Below are 22,396 nucleotides of genomic sequence, written 5' to 3' on the forward strand. Positions count from 1 at the left end.
CGCGTCTACAAAGATTCCTGAAAGATTCCTCTGACCAGAATCTTCTCCACCACAGCTCTCGCTCATTCTAAAATGGTTCAACACTGGTGTTTGGTTGTTTGATTTTGTGAAGCAGAAGGTCATTGAGAGGTGAGTTACGTGAGTTACGGTGTGTTTGGGAAGAAGATGAGGTTCTTTGGGGTGTGGTGGTGGTCGTGAGGTGTTGCAGTGGTGCCGTGTAGGAGGTGTTGCAGGACTGGGATGGTGGTGGGAGGTGTTGCAGCCTGTGATAGGGAATGGGATGGCACCGGTGTACATGGATGGCACCAGTGCTGTGGATTTCTGAGAGAGGGATGGCACCAGTTACGTAACCGGTGTCATGTTTTGAAATAGCGACACTGGTTACGACACCGGTGTCATGGTTATATATATATATATATATATATATATATATATATATATATATATATATATATATATATATTTCATGCATTTGTTTGTTTTGTGCAGGTGGAGCTGGACGTGGAGGAAGCAAGTGTGGAATCAATAGAATTATTATATGGAGAATGCAATGATGAAGTTGTGGTAACTGGAGAGGAAGTGTATGTTGTTCGCTTAACCAAACAGATGAGAAAGAAGTTTCGTACTAAGCTGATAAGGGTGGAAAATATGAAAGAAGGAGGAGAGGAGGGTGGCCAAGAAGAAGAAGACGAGACCATAGCAGACAAAATTTATCCTCCATCTTGTCCAATATGTAGTAGCACTTCTATTATACCTTCTTTCATAGTTTATGATTATACATACCCTAATAACTGCTCCATCCTCTAAGCTATTATAGTTACCTCTCATGTAGTGATTGTATCAAGAACCACAAAATCATGTTTATAACTAAAAGTAACTAATTTACAAATTATTTCAATAACATCAATTCAAAAATTCATCTTTCTTTACACAAGGGTATTATGGCAACTTAATAAATATATTTATTTTAACATATAATTTTATCTATCACATCAATCAAATCTTTCACTAACTTTCATAAAAATTATCTCCAAATCCACTCACTTTACACTCTAAATCCACTCAAAACAACACAAATATTCATCCACCTAAATCTACACAAATCCATCTTCACACTCTCCCCCATGTCTAGGAACACACCCTAAGTCAAAATTAGTTTTTGGTAAAAATAATTCTGTATTTTAAACATGAGTTAGTATTTTATTTACAAACAAATAATTTACAAATAATTTTTATTTCTCCAAATCAAAAGAAAATTTTAGTTACATGAAATAATAATAAAAGTTCAAAAGATAAAAATAATAACGACTTATCTACTATTAACCAAATTAGGCTTGACCCAGATTCTCTCGAAATATCTTTTAGGTCAGTCTCTAGCCGTCAGTTCGACTCTTTACCTTAATCCATAATTATAAGCTTAAATTTTTACCAGGTCGAAATTGAAATGACCATGACCTCAACTATGTCATGAACGGGCATTGCCTTTTTAAGATTTGATTGGTATTACCCGTTCATGAATGTTTTTGTGGCGTTTGTAATCACTTCTTATTTAAGTTTTTGAAATGCTCTTACAACATTAATGAGCGTTGTTGAATTGTCTCAGGGGTCATCATGTTTAAAATGACAATTGTTGAACTAGGGTTGTAAGTTTGAAGTGACTCACAGTCACGCAACACTTGGTTTTGTTGTCGTTTTGTCATCCAAACGTTAGGCTTTTCTCTATATCTTTTTGTACAAGTGAGTGAAAGGTGCAAATGTTGAATTACTGTTGGAGTCAATTAATATGTCTTCATATAAATAATTGGGAGTGGCTCTGTCCGGGTTTTGGGTGCATTACACTAAATGGCATTTAGACAAATATGAAACTGTTCTGTAAGTTCATTCATGCTTAAATCCAAAAGAAAAAAAATGCCATCACATGAGAAATAAAATAAACATTTGGTAAACTTGAAAGCATTCCAACTCTTGGTCATCTCCTAAATTAGCTAAGAAAGCCATTCACCAAAGAAGGTAGAAGTTAATGAAATCATCCTTGCCTAAATATTGGATTTTTAAGTGATTTCTTTCTCTTGAAAATTTTCCTACCTTATTCACACTAAAGTTTAGCAAGACTACCGAGGAAGACAATATATACATGAGTTTTAAGACATGTCTCAGGAAGTAGAAAATTTCAGAAAACGTTGAAAAAACCAGAACCAGGTAGGCTTCCAAATGTTAACAAAAACAACATTACCTAGTGCAAGACAGTGTTAATTTGAAGGCAGTTCATATATATTTACAGGCTTCAAATAGAGAAGTCGACACATTATAGGTTTGCTTCCAAGAGTCTAACCTCTCTTGGCCCCTATGGCCATTAAGACCAGCAGTACCAAACCTACCAAAATTCCTCCCTGGGCATATTTACTATCAAAGAAACTTGTTTTAGTGTTCCCATCGGCCTCAGCACCAGCATACATCTTCTCTTTCTCAGTATCAGGTGACGAGAATATGTTCTGAAGGAAACCAGGCACCCTACACCTACTTACCAATTCAATGACTCTAAGCTTTACATTCTGCAGACCACCACTGATAGTGGAAAAGATGTTTCGCGAGTGAGACTTGGATGATGCTTCCATTTTTTCAGGTGTTTCAACTGCTTCAGAAGCACAACTTGACAACTTTTCCACTTCCTCAGTTTCCTCTGCTCCAAAGTAATGGGACAAACATTAAAAACAAGAACAATGCCTATATCCAATTCCTTGTATACTTTTTTATGTTGTTTCCCAAGTAGAATTGGACTATTAGAATTCTACCTTCGTAGTTTATGCTAAATTTCAGTGTACACCTTTATTATGTGAATAACTGGAGTAAAACTCCAATTTTGGTTGGAGAAAAGTTCTAAAATCACTGAAGGAACAGTTCAGTTTTAAGTTTTGAAATAAAAAAAAAAAAAAAACAATTTCAGTTGGGGTTTTCAGATTTTAAAAAGATCTATCCTACAGAACAAAGACCCGTTAACTAGGAAATAGGACTACCTGTCAGTTGTGATTGCAAGAAACTGCTGACAGCAGGATTTTTCATGACTGCATTCAATACATTTGGATCACAAGCGAGTGAAGCCACAACAGCCTGGTTGAAACCAAGGACAAATGAATTCTATCTATTAATTCAAGAAATGAACCAAAGCCTTCAATTAATAGCGTTTTAGATATCATACACAAAACGCGATTACTAAAGAGACTGTAATTTTGACTTCATCAGTTTACCTGAGCCTCAGGACTTGTGCTAAGTAAGTGAAAAGCCTGAATGACATGCTTTGGCCCTGAAGGATTTGAAATTACACAAGATCTGTTCACTGGCTCATAAAGTGTAGGAGACAGAGCAGAGACTTCACAACCAGGAGATGAATAATAAGAAGATTCGGGAGAAAAATATACTCTGAAAAAGAAAAACATAAGATTTCAGATAGAGATAAGTATCATCAGATCTAACACAATGTATGAAGGAGCTATAAGGTTGGCTTAGTGGTAAAGTTAGAAGGAGAAGAGTGGCCGAGGTTGTGGGTTCAACTTCCCCACTAACTTGGGAGTTATGATGTTGGCTTGGTGGGTTTGGAAGTGAAGGTAAGAGAGGTTCTATGTTTAACTTTCCCAGTAACATAATAGTAACAACTAACATTTGGCTATCTAAACAAAACACACCATGTATGAGTCTGTGAACAAGAAAATCATCCTCCAATCAAAAAAACAGCATGGTTCAAATGACAAAACTAATAACCATGGTTCCCCATGATTGCATTCTTGACCCAAGAAAGGGAATTTACACAGTATAACTTCATCAAGCAATAATTTCTGCAAGACCAAAATAAAATACTGGGAGTGAACTGATGACAGATAAAGAACGTGAACATGTTTGGATAACTGTTGAACCCCTTCCAAAACTACATTTAGAACAGAACATATAAAAAGTATTCTTCTTCAAGAATCTGCTCGGTGTCTAAAGTACGTTCAAAATGGTTATCCAAACATGCACCAGGTCCAACACTTCCCAAAAGCCAATACCTTTAACAGCACACAAATTACTGAGATAATAATCATATCAAGAAACATGGATAAAACACGTTGAAGGAAAGAGTTTCAAAAAGGGAATAATAGGCAAAGTTAACAAAGGCAACAGTTTTTATCCCTAATATTACCAAGAACAATAGCACCTGCGAACATTTATAATATCATTATGCTCAAACTTACTTTACAAAGGTGGACAAAGCAACAGCCGAAGAAGGTATCATTTTCAATAAGATGCGAGTTTCCACATTTACAAAAAAAAAAAAAAAAAAACAGAGATTTACTTAAGGAATTTAATTGCGATCCTCCTAAAGTGTCGTTTACAATATCAACATGAAAAAGATTAAAAGTTTCAACGTTCACTGATACTGTGCCAGCAAACTCAAACGAATAACAGTTAAGAAAAAAGACCCTCAGACTAACAATAAAAATGAAGCCTTTGGAAAAAACTAAGCACAGTTAAACACTAAAACCCAAGCAAGACTTCAAAACAGAGATTGAAACCACAAATACAACAATATAAGAAAATAAATTAAATTTATATCACAACAATCATCATCAATTAAAAAAATAATATACTGATCAATGGCGTCCTTCAATTCTGCAGTGGCTTCCTTGGCTTCCTCGAAAGTGGGGGCAGAACCGAACACCATCCTCGGCAAGGACAAATCGCCGTCGTCAGCAAAGTCCCACTCATCCCACGATGCCGCCGTGTGCACCGGGACAACCTCAGCGGTCTTTGCTCCCTTCGACGATACGCCAGCGACCAACGAGGGTGGCGACGCGTTGCCAACCGATTGCTCGGTCGGTAACGCCACTGGAAAGCGCCGGAGACCTGGCCTGGAGACGCCAATGCCTGCAATCTTCGCCGCCGTCCTCATAACTCCTCCGCCACCCATTTCAGCAATAAGTAAACTGAGAGTCGCACAGAAAAGAAATAATATAATTCAAATACGTCTGGGAGCACTTCTATATATTCTACTACCCGGCGGTACACATTCCCAAAAGATCACAACATTTTTTTTATTATCGCGTTATCTTATTTTAAATAGATAACATTTAATATTTCTATTAATTTTATATACTTTTTAAATGAAATATGTATTGTTATGTTTCATTGTGTGTGTAAATTATAATCTAAATGAAAATAAATCAGACAGGGATACTTGCAGTCTGAATGTAAAAACTTAGAAAATGAATATTCTATTTTTTTTATTTTACTATTGTATATGCTAGATAGTTGTAAGATTTAAAATACTATAATTCTAAAATATAAATAAGAATGAATTGGACATTAATATTTGTTATAAGTAGCAGTGGAATCACTTAATATATTTATGTTTGTAGTGAGTTTATTATTTCTATTTCTTTAAACTAATTTAATCATGAATTTGTAAAAAATAATAAATAAAAACATCACAAACTAATACATTTAATGAACTAAATTATTGTTTCACCACAAAATACAGTTGGAATTATTGACATAAGAAACTAAAAAGTTTAAATAAATTATTTAGTTAAAAGACAACAATTAGAAATAAAAAAGATATTATTTTATTGGTCCTACTTTTGTACAAAAAATCTTAAAACAGTCTATTTTTTTTTTATTTGTATAATTTTAATCCTTATTTTAAAAAATTTGTTGAAAGCATTATTTTCATTAATTGATAAGTTCAAGAAAAATATGAATAAATAAGAGGATCTTTTGATTTCTTTTATAATAATTGTATTAAATTATGTTATTTTTGTTGTATTAGTGATGAAAATATAAATTTTAAATATATTATTTTAATTTTTTTATTGGTTATAATTTTTTAGATTATATATATATATATATATATATATATATATATATATATATATGTTCCTGCAGAGAACAAACAAGATAAGTTAGACACAAGCGTCACCTTACTCATGTAGTCCGCTATCTCTTCAGTTGGCCTATTCCCGGTTGGTACATGTCGGCTTGGACCCAGGAAGGGTTATCTGCAGAAGGGACTCCGAACCTCAAGTGAGTCAAAACTCTCAAAATGTCAAATCAGGTGATTAATGGAGTAATTTTTTTTTTGTATGCGTACCTTTAATGACTGGGTCCACGTGTATTTATAGAGTATTAATTACGTCTGGTTATTCTATGGGTCGGGCCCTGGCTTAGGCCTTAGCTTGGGCTGTAAATGAGCTTGGGCCCTAACCCAAGCCCTGAGGTGGACTCATTGAATACTAAGGGAGCTTTGATTTTGCTAAGTATATTGGGGTTGCCGGCCTAAGTCGACTACTTTTCTTGGCGGTTTGTGTTGCTTATGTGTTGTCTTAGGCAAGTTGTTCCTCTAGGTGTTTAAGTTACCGGTTTAGGCCGGTTAGGCTTAGGTCAGCCAGGCCTAGGCTGACTACTTGAATGCTTTGATATATAGACCTCGTTTTATTACTATTCTGTTGAGTTGGCTTGGTGTAGTACACGAGTCCCCAGCCTTGACCGATATAGGTGTTGGTCAAGGGTGATATGTGTTGATATGCTAGTGGGGCCGGCTAGGTGTGGTATAATATATATATATATATATATATATATATAAAATAAAGGGAAAAGGGGAAGAAAATGTTAGAAAATAATATAAATTATTATTATAAACAATTTGATTCTAGACCCAACTGAAATGGACACGTTCGGTTTGTGGTTGATATGAATCCAACACTGTAAATATCACGGCAACCTTAACTTCCCAACATATTGCTGCGATCATTTTCCAAAATGGAAGCGTTTTGCACAACTCAATCCTCCTCTTCTTCCACGTCTCTTCTCAATTTTCAGGTATTACTCTCACGTTGGAACAAATACCAACCCTCTTATTTCATGTTTTAACACTTTTATACTTAGTTTTATGCCGAAGAAATTATCTTCACAACCAATGTCGTCAACATAGTTTAACTTCCTTGAATGTGCTACCACTTGGATTTTACTGAGCCAACATAAAATAGGTTATCTCATATTCCTTGCATATTATCCTTCTACTCTCACCGTTCAGTAAAATTGGGTTATCCCGGAAGTTCATCGAATGCCTTTTGTGAATTTGGTTGGATGTCAAAATCATTTCTTGAAATTGAATTTTGATTCTTATTGCTGTTGTTGCTGAAGATGGAACTTCCCTTTTCATCAGAGGCAGTGAAAGTTTGGTTCTTGTTGATATAATTCTGCTTCATCTTGATGCTCTTCTGTTAATTCATACTGCAGGGGGCTCAGTTGGCTAAAAGAAAGTTCTGTAAGAATTCTCCACACACTATTTTGGCATCACCTACGCTACCTAAACCATTTCTTCAGATTTATGGTAGACCTCAGCCATTAATTTATACGTCAACGAGAATTACTTCTGGAGCACACAGAGCAGCAATATCGGCTGAAACTGGACGACAAAATTGGGATTTTGGAAGATTTGTAAAAACACTATACTTCTTCAATGGGTTTCCATCTCCTGCAAAGGTAACACTGTCTTCAACTTTCAACTAGTATAACTACAGAGTAATAGTAAGGAAGGAAGAGAGATAGAGAGGGAAAGACTGGTATGAATCTACTAATGAATATTCTTCATTTCTGAATTGTGAAGTTCTTTGACTTTCTAGTTGAGAAACTTTCTGTTCCTTCCCCGAGTGAAATGGTTAACCCAATGAGAACTTCTGATATCGTCCTGGTAGCTGGAGCCACTGGTGGCGTTGGTCGAAGAGTAGTTGACATACTGCGGAAGAAAGGAATTCCTGTCCGAGTATTGGTATTGTTGTTAACTTACCTTTTTCACAAGATTTCATAGCATATAATAGTTTCTACGTAAATAACATTGAAAAGAATTTAGAAAGTTTTGGTCTATTAATACTTGAATTTGGTGCATAACAAATATTATATTTCTGTGTCAATATTTACCAGGTTAGAAATGAAGAGAAGGCAAGAAGGATGTTAGGCTCAGATGTTGATTTGGTGAGTCAGTTTAATAATGCACTGATAAAAAAACTGCCACCTTATATTTGTAGTTACCATTTTTGTTCACAATGAGGTCTTATTGGACCTAAACACAATGAATCCAGCAATGATGGAAGATAGAAGTTAGCCTGGTGAGCATGTGTTTGCGTAGGAGGAGATAATCAATTTGACTTCTGGCCATATGAAGTTCTTCACTGATTTTTCTGTGGAATATTTGCTAATATTTCAAGATTTCGTGGAATATAATGATGTTCCTCAGTGCAGACTTACCTGTGTTATTTGTAATTTTTTTATCGAGTGATTGCAAAGAGTGCGCTACGTAAATTGATTGTTTCTTTATCCATTACTTTTCTCTGCTGCCAACTTACCTTTATATGTGCACTAAGGTTGTTGGAGACATTACAAAAGATAGCACTTTGATCCCTGAATACTTTAAAGGCGTGAAGAAAGTGATTAATGCTGCTTCTGTTATTGTTGGCCCTAAGGAAGGAGACACTCCAGACAGAGCAAAATACAGCCAAGTATGTCCATTAGCTTTATTAGGACAAACAAATTCGATTTTTCTTACACTGTAATTAATACTTGTCTTTCACTGAGAAATAGGTGTATAATATCTACTAACGATTCTATTTGGACAAATTTTTCCATAAATACTTACAAAATCAGAAGAAAAGAATGAGATAAACTTCTCTCATATGCTAAAATTAGGTCATGAATATGTTAGGATCATTTTTTGAAGAAACTTAATGGAGTATCTTCTACAAATTAACTTATGCATAAGATAATTTTAACTTGTACGAAAACAAATATTTTTCTCAGTTCATTCTCCTATAACTGTTTATGGGAAAATTTATAACAACGGGGCCATTATCAACTTGTTACTTCTCTTAATTGTTCTAGTTTTGTGATTTTTTGGTGAATGCTTCATATTTATTTCTCACTAACAGAATGAAATTATTTTTGGTGCAGGGAGTCAAGTTCTTTGAGCCAGAGGTAGCTTACTGATTTTCCTTTCTGTTGAAATTATCTTCAGAATCAGAGGTTTTGTTGTCTATTTAATTTGGAAGTACAGTTGGTCTGAAGCTCATTTGTGAAGTTCTTGAAGCTTATTTTCTTAGTTATTGGTTGTTGAAAACAGATAAAAGGTGATTCACCAGAAAAGGTAGAGTACATAGGAATGAAAAATTTGATCAAGGCTGTGAAGGACAATCTTGGACTTCGAAGAGGAAGGCTATTGTTTGGATTTGAAGGTAGGTTCCTAGTTGACAAAACATTAAATTGATTCAACGTAATTGCCAGATCAAACTTTTTATATACATGTCCAGTGACCACCAAACTTAACTTTGCTGCATAAAAGGAAACTTGTAGAAGCAGAATTGATTTTTATTCTTTCTTGAGGGTGGAGGGTGCGATAGGCTGTGAGGCACAGTTCATGCATTAAAAAGTGTTCTGAATCCACTTGGCTAATTGTAGGAAGAGCAATTAAAGGTTGATATATTGGATTGAGCTTTGAACTTTGAACATTAAGTTGCAAGACTGATTGCAGCGTCTCTGTTGCATGGCTTTGTGTTTGCAACATGCTATATTTAATATTATACTTCTGGTTTTTAGCTTTGTTTTGAGTGTTTCAGTTTTAATGCTGTGCATCCTGTGAGTAGAATTTTCTTTTCTATTTTCCTTACAGGCAATAATTACAGGCAACTTCCTTGGGGTGCTTTAGATGATGTGGTAATGGGCGGAGTTAGTGAAAGTACTTTTCAAATTAACCCAAATGGGGGTGAAAATGGTGGGCCAACAGGGGTTTTTAAAGGTATGTGTCAAATTCTTGACAATGTATGTGATTTCGCTTTTGGGGGAATTTGTAAGCTGTATTTTACTGCCCAAAATAATACAACTTTGTGTCTAGTTCAGGCGTTGTTTCAACGGCAAACAATGGTGGCTTTACAAGTATTAGAACTAAGGTAATGAAAAACATTTATATTAACTTTTCAATGAGTTCAGGCAAATGACAGTGACATATGTGATTCACTACTAGACCACTATATGAAAATAAAAGATTACATTTTGATTAATGTTATTTGAACCAACTCTGACGTAATTTTGTTTTTTTCGAAATCTTGAAAATGACCTCAACTTGTTCTCTTCAATAGAAAAGTGTCCTGTGTGTTCATTCCTAATGTTCCTCTAAATTCTGATGAATGGATATAAACTCGGAATTGCTGTACTGGTTCACTTATAGCTTTAGATAAGTGTTCTAAAACTGCCTTTTCATATGGTTTTAACTTTATATCACCCTTAAGAATTTCTTAGCAACTTAAAGAACCATTTGGTTTGAAACAAGGAAAGCACTTATTTATTTGGTCAGTAAGAAATGAATACAGTTTTCCCTTGAAAGCATATAAAATATTTTGCACTTATTATTTTTTCTAGGACCATATGTTTCCATTAGTTGGATTATTAACGTTTAACTGTATGACTATAATTATTTCTAAGTTTCTGGAGTTTATACCTGCCTATGGCTAACTGTTATTGCTGTGATTATAGTATAATATGATTTCACTTTAACCAGTTACTTAGTGAAAAAAAGTTCTTATTTAAAAAGGAGAGTTGTCACAATTGGTTTTCAGAATTTCTCAGAACCTGAAAATCTTTCTGCATATGATGGTTTGGAGTTCCGCCTAAAAGGTGATGGCCGTAGATATAAAATCATTGTTCGCACAAGCAGTGATTGGGACACTGTTGGTTACACTTCAGGCTTTGACACTGAGAAAGGAAAATGGCAATCGGTAGGTATCATCTATTGCAGTTGCTGCAGTTTATATTATCTAATACAAGCTCAAGTGTTTTGTTCTTTTGTCTTTCATAGATTCAAGTTCCATTTTCTTCCTTGAGGCCTGTATTTCGAGCAAGAACTGTATCTGATGCTCCACCATTTGATCCAAGCAATGTTGCATCATTACAGGTATGGCTTTGCTTGTATTCCATTATGTCTTTTGGCTTAGAAATCCCACACTGGTTCTTAATGATGGAGCTAAATTCTCTGCAGCTCATGTTCAGCAAGTTTGAGTATGATGGTAAATTAAATGAAACTTTTGTGGAAGGTCCATTTGAGCTTCCAGTGTCTAGCATAAGGGCATATATAAAGGATCCAATAACACCCAGGTAATTGCCTTATATTTTTGGTTGTCTTTTCCATGCATTTGTTACCCTAACTTTATCTTTTTTGTACTCCTTTATGTGTCACATCCAGGTTTGTACATGTGAGCTCAGCAGGAGTTACAAGGCCTGAAAGGCCTGGGCTTGATCTAAGTAAACAGCCCCCTGCTGTTCGATTAAACAAGGAACTGGGTTTTATTCTCACATTTAAACTAAAGGTAAAATATCTGGTGATGGGTTCCTTGTTTAGCACAGATACATTAATATTACTAAATTTATAAGATCAAGTGTTTGTTCTTGTTTAACTCAATAACTACTCGATTTTAGAAGTTTGCAGAAGAGAAGTATTCGCCCTCTATTAACATTGTCTCAAGGAACCTCCTTTGTTGGAGATCCTACCCGAAATATAACTAAAATAGAGTATACAAGTTAGAGCAAATTTTACCTTACACATCAATTTTGTTTGGTAGAGTGAATTAGTGTTAAACTTACTCTGAGATCCTCATTGCTTACCGTAACCTATTCTATTATAGACTTCATATTTGTCTGTCACATACTCGTTCATTTGCTAAAAGTGGTTAATGTTGCAACAGGGCGAGGATTTGCTCAGGGAAAGTGGCATTCCTTATCTAATCGTGAGGCCTTGTGCATTAACTGAAGAGCCTGCTGGTGCCGATCTTATTTTTGATCAAGGAGATAATATTACGGTATCGTGAAAACAAAAGATGGATGCTTTTCTCAGTTTACATTCTCTCTGACTAAACTGTTTATCTCACAATACGTTTATTCTTGGTTTGTTTTAGCAATTCATTGTTACTATATATATAGTAGCATTTCTCTCATTTCCGAATGCTATGCAAAAATTAACAGGGTAAAATATCAAGGGAAGAGGTTGCTCGTATGTGTGTAGCTGCACTTGATAGCCCTTATGCGTGTGACAAAACATTTGAGGTCAGCCTAATATTACCCTTTAAGCAAGCTGTTTCTGCTTCTATTATGAAATAGCAGTCATATTTGTATTTTATATGGATCATATGCATGTAATCACATGGATCTAGTATTTGATTATGGACGTTCTCACTATACTTTACTAGCTACACAATCTTTAACATACATTGCAGGTCAAAAGTGTGATTCCATTTAGCGAGCCATTCACTGTGGACCCACAAAACCCTCCTCCAGAAAAAGACTATGACATATATTTTAAAAATCTAAAAGAAGGCATTACAGGGAAGGAAGCTCTGCAACAAGATCCTGTATCTGTTTAGTGTTGGAGTATTGTACAGTTCAGCTATGAACATTGCATATGCCAGAATACGTTGAGAGCTACACAGTCTTTTGATCTATAGCGATCTAAACTTCAAAAATTTGTCTACCTTCTAAACCAAGTTACATATGACCTTTACTTTACAAGATGCATGTATACTTTGTCTTTAAACAAGAACCTTTTTCCTCTTTTGTTCCAGCAAATAGGAAAACAAAATTCAAACTGTAAGGTAAAATTATCGTTTTTTATTTCTTATAACAGTTTAAGTCTTTTTTTTTAATTAAAGTGAGTTTAAATCTCATTAAATAAGATGAAAAAATGGAATATCTTATAAGAATAAATATCTAAAAAATTATTGTGTTCGACATTAGGTTGGAAACAGTATCGTTTTCATACGAGAATTTGATTCAAGTCGTATTTTTATTAAATTTTGTAGCGATTTTTTCTTGAAATACTAGCTAGTAATATTTTCAAAATGTATTATGACGGTTTAAAAGTTAATTTACTTATATTCAACTTCTTTGATAAATAGTATTTTGTCGAAATTTTGACCAAACACTAATTACAGAGCTTTGTTGCTGGTGTCTGTAGTTCGATCATGATCATCCATGTTTTTCTAATTGAACGGATGTTTCCTTGTCTAATCAAAATTATATGGATTGAATTTTATGTTATTTATTGTACGTTAACCCAAACTAATTCTGTCCTAAAGATATTGGTTTACGTTGGAGTTAATAGAGTTTAAATATTTTAATTTTTTTAAGTCAGAACTTCTTTTATTACCTGAACTTTAAAAAATTATAAACTCAGACATCGATTTGTATTTCCAATCATGGCATCAACTATTTTTTAAGATAACAAAACAATTGACCAGTCCATGCTAATTCTCTACAACTTTCATATGTTGTAATAATTATCATAAACTTCTGTTTAAAGAATAAATTATTTTTGCATATCATGTCAGTGATTAAGTGCAAAAATAATAAAAAAATTAAAAGAAACAATTGTTTCATAGTTACAATTTTTACAGATGTACCAAAATGGATTGGACTCCAAATATTACATAATAAATAAAGAGCAAAAATAATTATTTGTAGTTTAATGTTCTAAATTAAATAATATATAAAAAATAAAGAAAATAGAACTTGTTTTCTTTTAATGGATATAAGGTTGTTCGATAAATATTGAAAGAGAGTATGAAATAAATTGTAAGTTCAATTTTTACAATTATCATAATACTAACTGCTAACATAATTAATTACTCAATAATTTTATATCTCTATAAAATTGAGATAAAAAACAATTTAAACAGGGGTTTCGGACTCTAAAAGAGATATACCAATGGCTTTCTCTATTGAGGAAATCATACATGCTGATGATGGGAAAAAAATACAAAGGTGTTCTTACTCGTCTTTGATCTTTAGTGTATTTTCAAAGTTAAACAAATGATTTAAGAAATTAAGAACATTTTGTCGATATAGAATGTTTCACAGGAACTTGCTAATTAACTAGTGCCTCTATAAGGAAATCAACAGGTAATGAAAATGAAAATGTATTATTAATATTTTTAAATAAAATCACTTATTTTTAATTTCATGTTCACATGTTGGTCACAGTGGATAATTTAGAAAGATATTAAAACATGGTATTGATAGAGAAGCGAAATTGTGTTGACCCAACCCTATACGAAGATTTGACTATTAGTATCTTAATCAAAGATGAAGAACAGGAAAAAGAGAATGCTAGGGGACCCAAAGGTACAGTGGTATGAAAACAATGGATCAGAAATTGATATTCTATATGATATTTTACATAAAAATGCACACATATCTTTTTCGACTAAGCAAAAAGAATAGAAATACACGTAAATTCCTGTGAAAATGGTACTACAATCATAGCGAAAATTTTGGATTAATTCAGTTTTGTATTGTAAACAAGAAACAGTGTAGAAAAATCTTCCCACTTTGTTTACATTCAGTATGAGGCACAGCATAAGACCTGCAAAAAGGATAAGGCATAGAATTTTTCAGTGGTAATCAGGTAAGAAGCAGAGGAAATTGAGATGCAGCACTAGTTTGGAACCAATGGAACAGGGAAAGAACCAAGAAGTATCACTGTACAGTGAAACAAAGTCTGAACTTTTTGGCATGTTTTCTTGAAGCAGTTTTTCTTCTGAGTCTTTGAAGCATCTCTTGCTCAGTCAAAATCCTTCCGGGTGAGTTCAAGAACACTGTGCGTGGAATCGGAGGAGACCACAACCCACTTTGTTCATAATCAAAATCAAACAGTGACTCATCGTGGAACTTCTGTAGCAACATATCAGACACGGGCTTTGAGACATGCTGAACTTTGATATCTTGTGAAGAGGTTTTGGGCAGCATTTGAGCGATGGTGAATGAAAATTTGAACGATATTGATAACGAGGAGGCAATGTGGTGGGTGAATGTGAGATAACGAAAATAGAGACAAATTTGATGAGGGGCTAATGATGCAGAAGGTGGGAACTGTGACAGGGACGTGTATGGCTGTATACAATCATAGATAGGTCGTGATCACCATAATATCAGATAATGAGATTCTTTTGCTCTTTCAATGCCAAGTCTTCACTTTGTTTCTTTCCACAACCTGCATTTAAATATACCAAAATACTTATCAAAGTTTCACAAATCAATTTTCAAGTGAAACGTTTGGTTTCAAAAACCATATCAAAATCACGTTGGAAAAGAACTACAAGTAATGGATGACAAACCACATTTCTGGCCTGGTCCTACTTAGTTGCTTATTCTAAAGCCCCTCTATTTCGGTTGGTGGTGTTCATAGAAGCATGTCTACGTTAAGTTTAGAGAGAGGTTTTACCGGGAAAATACAACACCAATAAAACCTGAGTCTAATCAGATAAGACATTGACACCACTTTCAACCTAAAACCTTAAGATAATAGATTTATGGGTCTTTATCCTTATACAGTGTTCTGCTTTCTCATTTCTAGTTAATGTAAAAATTTAGACTCATACTTAAATTCCTAACAAACTAAACACAAAAGAATATAAATGAGTGTAAATCTCACAAGTCGATTTTATGAGAAAGAATTAGACTTAAAATTTATTATTGATAAATTACCATTTATATTACCAAAATTTATTATTTAAATATTCTACATCGACTTCTTTACACCTTCCTGATTTAAATATGTTAGGCATTGCGTTAAAATAATATTTGAAATTTTGTAGAAACACATGACATTAAGCGTGTTGATTTGTTGGATGGATAAACAATGGAAATGGGGTAGAGTTTGACCGAAACTAGACAACGCCAGCCAGCAACTAATGTATATTATATTCCTTTTTGTTGGTATGTTTTGTGGTTTTGATTTATTATATAAAATGAGTATAGTGTACTCGTTTTTTCCCTCAAAGGCATGGGAAAAGTTTGATTCGTTTATTCTCTGATGGTACTGTGTTTATGCGTGTAAAATGGGGAGCTAGGTCTGGTGTTTCTGTAATCTCTGAGCGTTAAAATGTCAGATTTTGTTTGCATCTTTAAGGTACAAGGAGGAAGTGAAGATGAGGAATCAGTTACATTACACACAAAAAAATTATCATCATTTCACTAACGGCTTGGGTGTCAATAATGATGGCCGAGAATGATGCCTCTGCAAAGTTGTGTTTGGTATTTCCCTCCCTTTGTCTCCAAAAAAAAATGAAAGAAAAACTTGTATTATTAGGATTATAGTTTTAACGTGAGATTTGTAATGTGACTTTAACGTTAACTTTTTTAATATATTTCATGTATAATCCAAAATGCTTTATTATAAATATATAAATAAAAAGAAAAAATTTAATCGTGTATAAATGCATGTATTTTAATTATAAAAAAATAAAAAAGTGTAATAATAGTATAATTATGTGTAATTTATTAGAATTGTTTCTTTTATTATTATACAATCACTTTACTTCGTTCAAAATATCAAATAACTTTTTATGCTGAGTTAATATATTATAGAAGTTAATAGTTAATGTTTATCCTTTTCATTTTCACATTATATCTCATTTAAAAAAATGGAAATTCATATTTGGAATATAATTATTTAAATTTAAAATTTAATTCAATTATTTAGATTGCATTTTTAAATATTCAATCCATTTTTGGGGGTTTTTCCTGCACCTCAATATTTATTATTTCTTTTGCACCCAAACATGCTTTGAATTCTAATAATACCCTTTGAAAAGTTAACTATCAATAATTTTTTTTTAAAAATCAAAAAAACAATCTCATCCTCTCTCCTATTTAAAAAAAAACTAACTCTTTCACCACCACCCTAATCTTAAATGTGCAAGCCACTCACCCCCAAGCCCCCACTTACCACCCTCACTCTTTCTCTCCTCTTTCTCTTGTCCTCACTTCCAAACCCCACTCACTTTCTCTTCTATTGTCATTCTCTCTCTTCTCCTCTTGTTGATACCACTAGGTAATAATTTGAAAACTACCTTTTTATTTATTTTGAAGTAATAATTTGAAATGGGGATTAAAGTAGAATGTGTGCTCACAAAAATAATTACTTCTCAAAAGATTTATGAGGATTTCACAGAGGATCCGAGAATACTTTACTTTCCATTTTAAATCATTACTTCAAAATAAATAAATAAGATAGTTTTCGAATCAATCATTACGTGTGGACCCCACGAGAATGACAATAGAAGAGAAATAGGGTGGGGTTTGGGGTGAGGACAAGAGGAAGAGTAGAGAAAGAGTGAGGGTTCGTGGAGCTTAGATGGAGTAGTCTTGCGTGGTTAGAGTTAGGATGAAATATGGATAGAAAAGTTAGTTTTCATTAAATAGGGGTTTAATTATTCTTTTGGTCCTTTTTATCCAAAAGTATTAAATTGGTCATCCAATTTTTTTAAGTTTCAATTTAGTCCTGATTTTTAAAAAATTGATGCAATTTGGTTATTTTCGTTAATTTTTTTAAAATGAATTAATGATTTTTTTAATCAAAATTGGCAATATGATTGTGTTAATTATATCAATAAAGCAATTTATCATTTTTAACAATTTCAATTTTGATGAAAAATCCTTAATCTGTTTCAAGAAATTTAACGAAAAGGACAAAATTGCATCAATTTTTTAAAAATGAAGATCTAATTAAAACTTAAAAGGAAAAAACTGGAGGATCAATTTGACACTTTATTACAAAAACAGGAAAAAAATAATTAAACCTTAAATAGGAGAGAGAGGGTAAGGTTGATTTTTTGATTTTTTTTTTTAAAGGTCTACTGCTGTCAACTTTTCAAAAGGTATTTTGGAATTAAAAAATATTTCTAGAGTGCAAAAGAAATATTGGGGGTGCTGGAAGAAAACTCCCTTCATACTGCATGCACGTTGGCCCGTTAAGTAAGCAAAAATTCATTATAAAGTGGGAGTGTATTATAATAGGTAGACAAGATTAAGTTTTTTTCATTGGCAATAAATAAAAATTAAATAAACTATAATAATGATTTAAATTATTATATGAGTATATATTTTAAAATTTTAATTTTAATTTAATTTAATTTATACTTATTTTTAGTAAAACCCCATTGCGGTCTTCTACTTTTTGAATGCTCTGTTTGGGTAACATTTTTTTTTCTGTTCTGTGTTGGAATTGATTTTTCGCACAATTATTTCATACTTTTTAGCCTTAAAAGATCCAAAGTGAGACAAGCATAAATTAAACTTTAAATCGATCAATAGAAACTTTAACCAAGTTGAACTTTTGAGTTTTAATTGTTTTTGTATTTCTTTCTCTTCCCGTTCAAATCATGAAATTTTGGATGGATGGATTTAAAAGCTTTAGTTTTTCAAGTAAGAGTTTGAAGAAAAAGAAAAAAAGAGACTTTGTGAACATGAGGTTGTTTTGGGTAATTAATCGTTAAATTCTATTTCTCGATGTTACTCGAAGGTTTTCTACATATTCTGGAATTTTTATTTGATTGATAAAGTTAACTTCAAATAAAGGAAATTAATTGAAATTTGATTCTGTGGAATTATAACTGAAGTGTTAAAAGTTGTTTCAAAGTCATGGTGTTTAGTGCTGAAGCATCCATGCAGATTGATTGAACGTTTCATGAGCCAATTTTGAGCTAAATTATTGTTAGTCGGTCATGTCCATTACAGTGACATTTTTTGTTGTACTATTATTTGTCAAATCATAATTTATGGGTTGGTCAAGACCAATCAATAATATTTGTTTATCTTTTTCCACAAAAATCATGAGAAATTGACGCCTGTCTTCTATTTATATATTTTGTAATAAATTAAGGGTATAGAAGTAATTTAATACCTAATATAAATATATATTTTTAAGGTAACTAATATAAATATCTCTTTCTTGTATCTAGAAAGAAAGAAAAGTTCATATTTTTTTATGAAAAAAATAATAACACTTATTTTCAAAATACTGATGTCATTCCAACAAGAAGAAATCATTAACTATTAATTGTAATGCACATATCCATAGCCCCATCTGGTTCTATAGCCATAGATATGATAGTTGTCATTGATCAAGAAACAAGGAGAAGAGGAAAGTAGAAAATGTTTTGTTTGAGATAATATAGTAGTGTTTTAATGATATTCCTTAATTTCGTAAGTTTTAACATAAAGTAGTGAAAAATGTTATTTATACTTTCACTTTTTATTGTCATTTCCTTACATAAAGCTATTCATAATTCGAAGCAATAATCAAATCAAAGTATAAATTTGACCCATTCGCTAAATTCAGCTTTTTTTAACTTCCACGTCTACATTAAACTCCTTACCTAAAATATAACCACAAATTAAGTTAGGTAGTAATATAAATAGGCCTTTAATAATGATCTGAACATTACCAGAATTTAAATTACTACGAACGGTGAAAAGGTTGGAAAAGATAGATTATAAATATTAAAGTTTAGGGCGCAACTTTGACAACTTAGAAATTAAAAAAGTTCAATCATCATAAAGAAGATTAAATGTTAAGATCCAATGTTAAAGTCAAAGTAACTTTTCTGTCGATTTGGGCAATATTTCCTTTTAAAATTTGTTTTCAAGTTATTTCAATTACATTTTATTTACCTTTAAGATAATAATTATAATTATATTTTATCCAATAATTATACTGCATCATTCACATAATTAACGTTCTTAAAAGTTATTCTGATTCATAAATATTAAAATTTAGTAGAAATAGAACCTACTTTAATGAGATTACATGAAATATTTTATTTATCAATATTTAAATTTAGGAAAAATATACTACTAAATTGCATTTATGACCCATTTAGTTATATATATATATATATATATATATATATATATATATATATATATATATATATATAAAAATAATAAATTTAAACAATTAAGCCTCGATCATCATATTACAAGAGCATCATCTAAATTTTTGTTTCTGAGAGAACTAGTGTATTTTGAACAAATTCATGAGACTCTGCACATGTCATACTAACCCTCTCCTCTCTCTTTTTTACCACTTTTTATCAAGTAGAACTCATATATTCCCTTTAGTACTGACACAAGGTTAATTTTAACAGCTCCCTGAGTATGATCCTTTTTCATAACTGGTTGCTAAGTGAGGTCTCCTTTGACTCTTACCCTTAGTTATCTTTTTGTATGTGAGTTAGATACTAGTAAAGTCATGATAGTTTCACGTAACAAATTTCCTTCAATACACTTAGACTCACTTTAGATTAACATTTCTCCTTGAAAATAACAAATTTGACAACTATAACACACTAAAATTTTCACAAATGATCCTATATTATCAAACATAACTCAATACCATTATAACTATAAGTTGTGGCACGCAAAGATAACTATTTAGTAAAATATAACCCACCTATACTAGGAAAGAAATTTCACAGAGTATCGCTGATAAGTGTCAATAATAAGTAAATTTTCCATTTGAAATTGACACTTATCATGTATCAAATGGTGCTATTGTGTACAAAACAAACTCATTGGCTTAAGATACGAAATAAGATATTGAGAAATAGAGTTTTATGAATTATAATGATATTTGATTGTTTTGCAGTAAAAAAAATAAAAAATATCAAGTATCCAACTGAGCCACAATATTGGAGCTAAGCCATGAAAGTAGAAAAGACAGGACAACATATTTAAACTTTTTGGCTTAGCACAAGAAATGGAGCTAAGCTTCGTGAGGAAACCCTCTTTGCAAAGAAAACTGGAGCCCAAATCTATGAGGCTGAGCAACCAAGAAAACTCTTCCAAAAAAGAAAGGTCGCATGCTAAGCACCAGGACAAGGGGTTGAGTTGAGAAGGAAACCCACTTGTGAAGTAACCCCTGTGGCTGAGCACCAAAAGTAGGGCTGAACACCGCCCAAAAATTCTTATAAATAAAGAGCTTGGGTCCTCATTTCAAGCATTGAGTGGTGGTTGAAAAACGTGGCAATAGTATAAAATATGGTCTATTAGGCATGAATGAGGTGCTCTTAGTATAGATCTTATGTGTAGATGTTGTTGGAATTGCATTATAACATTCTTTGAGTAGTTGAACTACCTCGTGCCTAGGTTTGATGTAATCAATTCAGATTCTATTCACTTATACTCCTTGGGTATTTATCTTTGCTTTCCTTCAATTGTTTGTGGTTTGATTTATGCTTAATGATGACTTGATCACTCATCTTATTTCACAGGTTTGATTTGAGTTGAAAGATTGGTCTCAAGTTGTGTGGATGAATTGATGACTCATCCTATTTCACTCGTTGGGATTGAGTTGAAAGACTAATCTTAAACTAAGGTCCAATCAATCATCATACATGTACTTGTGCTGATTCAGTAGCTAGAGGGGATGTTGGAGGACAAAGTCTTACATAGTAAAGTAATGATTCATTCTACCTGAAGTAGATGAATCACATTGGGGTTTGGAGTCCTTAGGTTCTAGAGTATCAAGGATGAACCTAGATCTACATAGAAATAGTACTCTCAAGCCATTGAATGATTTGCAAGTAAGTGAACAAGATGATTGTGGTGTAGTAGAAGAAGATGAGATAAAATCAATTCATAGCTCTTACTCCACTCAATCTATCTAATAACTACTATCTATTTTACTTGCACTCTCTATCACAAACACAAAACCCAAAAATCAAACTACCAACATACTTGCTAAATTCATGTGGATACGATACTTGTTGATACTACTTGTGAATACACTTGCTAAGAAATGGTTGTTGAAAAATAGTCATCAATCGCCCAACACCATGTAACCGTCACCCAATGTCATAAAGTTAGGGGCTCACTGACTCACCAGTGCCTAGTTGTAACTAGGCACCGCCTAGCAGTAAGGCCTTGGAACACCCTATTTCCAAAATTTTGTGGTGACGCCCAACAACAATGCAACAAAAATTGAGTTGTAGTGCAACCTAAGGTATTTTCGTCTAGCTTTAGCTAATTTTCTTTCCCATCTAACAATCAATCACAATTTACCTAAGACACAAACCACATTTTTCATCATTCAAAAGAACACTAGATATTTGTTAAAGTTTTAATTGAATCTTTCTATGCTTCTACTCTTTTTAAGCATTACCCTTCATATAATGATAGAGTCATAAGTATAATTATCTCACTGCATCAGAGACACTCAATCAACCAAACCCAAAGAAATCACTTAGTCATACAATCATAAGAATCACATTCAATTAATAAAAGTTCTGCTAATCCAATTCTTCCATCACTACTTTCATACCAATTTCATAACATAATAGCATCAACCATGACTCAACATATCAAATCCGACAATGTCACCCCATTTAGAAACTTCACAGTACAAATCCAAAACCTTTTCCTCTCATAAATTAATAACTTTCTCTAAACAAAAGAAAAAAAATCACCATTATGAATATTATGCATTAAACTTACACTTTTCTTGAGAAATTCTCATTTTCTGTAGCAACATTCAAACACAACTATCATA

At 32.7% G+C, this 22,396-nt stretch overlaps 2 protein-coding genes across 4 annotated transcripts; one reads left to right on the forward strand and one right to left on the reverse strand.

Moving 5' to 3' along the window:
- Window positions 1–2,161: 2,161 nt before the first annotated feature.
- LOC114176004 lies at window positions 2,162–5,005 on the reverse strand. Its single transcript, XM_028060881.1, has 4 exons — window positions 4,623–5,005; window positions 3,246–3,417; window positions 3,015–3,108; window positions 2,162–2,680 (listed from the first exon to the last, which is right to left on the reverse strand). Exons 1-4 carry the CDS (start codon window positions 4,940–4,942, stop codon window positions 2,328–2,330), a joined length of 939 nt encoding a protein of 312 aa, XP_027916682.1. The 5' UTR covers window positions 4,943–5,005; the 3' UTR covers window positions 2,162–2,327.
- Window positions 5,006–6,708: 1,703 nt separating this feature from the next.
- LOC114179609 lies at window positions 6,709–12,622 on the forward strand. Of its 3 annotated transcripts, none has more exons than XM_028066017.1 (16): window positions 6,709–6,849; window positions 7,270–7,515; window positions 7,640–7,801; window positions 7,954–8,004; window positions 8,394–8,528; window positions 8,977–9,000; window positions 9,146–9,257; window positions 9,692–9,817; window positions 9,919–9,968; window positions 10,635–10,793; window positions 10,874–10,969; window positions 11,054–11,169; window positions 11,258–11,381; window positions 11,757–11,870; window positions 12,034–12,114; window positions 12,285–12,622. In XM_028066017.1, the coding sequence occupies exons 1-16, from the start codon at window positions 6,790–6,792 to the stop codon at window positions 12,429–12,431; spliced, it is 1,803 nt and encodes a 600-aa protein (XP_027921818.1). In that variant the 5' UTR covers window positions 6,709–6,789; the 3' UTR covers window positions 12,432–12,622. The 3 variants fall into 3 exon arrangements, with proteins under 3 accessions (XP_027921818.1, XP_027921819.1, XP_027921820.1); XM_028066018.1 differs by lacking the exon at window positions 6,709–6,849 and adding an exon at window positions 6,899–7,016; XM_028066019.1 differs by lacking the exon at window positions 6,709–6,849 and adding an exon at window positions 6,899–7,016 and having other exon boundaries at window positions 7,656–7,801.
- Window positions 12,623–22,396: the final 9,774 nt, after the last annotated feature.

The sequence above is a fragment of the Vigna unguiculata genome, chromosome 3 (assembly GCF_004118075.2).
Source record: "Vigna unguiculata cultivar IT97K-499-35 chromosome 3, ASM411807v1, whole genome shotgun sequence".
Classification (NCBI taxonomy): domain Eukaryota; kingdom Viridiplantae; phylum Streptophyta; class Magnoliopsida; order Fabales; family Fabaceae; genus Vigna; species Vigna unguiculata.

Bases quoted from the DNA above. Each gene is read 5' to 3' on its own strand.
- LOC114176004 (XM_028060881.1), bottom strand. From the start codon at position 4,942: ATGGGTGGCGGAGGAGTTATGAGGACGGCGGCGAAGATTGCAGGCATT. The intron at 3,418-4,622 runs GTATATTATTTT...TTTCTTTTTCAG, and splicing joins TTGAAGGACGCCATTGATCA to AGTATATTTTTCTCCCGAAT. The intron at 2,681-3,014 runs GTAGTCCTATTT...ACTTTGGAGCAG, and splicing joins CTTGCAATCACAACTGACAG to AGGAAACTGAGGAAGTGGAA.
- LOC114179609 (XM_028066017.1), top strand. From the start codon at position 6,790: ATGGAAGCGTTTTGCACAACTCAATCCTCCTCTTCTTCCACGTCTCTT. The intron at 6,850-7,269 runs GTATTACTCTCA...TTCATACTGCAG, and splicing joins CGTCTCTTCTCAATTTTCAG to GGGGCTCAGTTGGCTAAAAG. The intron at 9,001-9,145 runs GTAGCTTACTGA...TGTTGAAAACAG, and splicing joins TCAAGTTCTTTGAGCCAGAG to ATAAAAGGTGATTCACCAGA.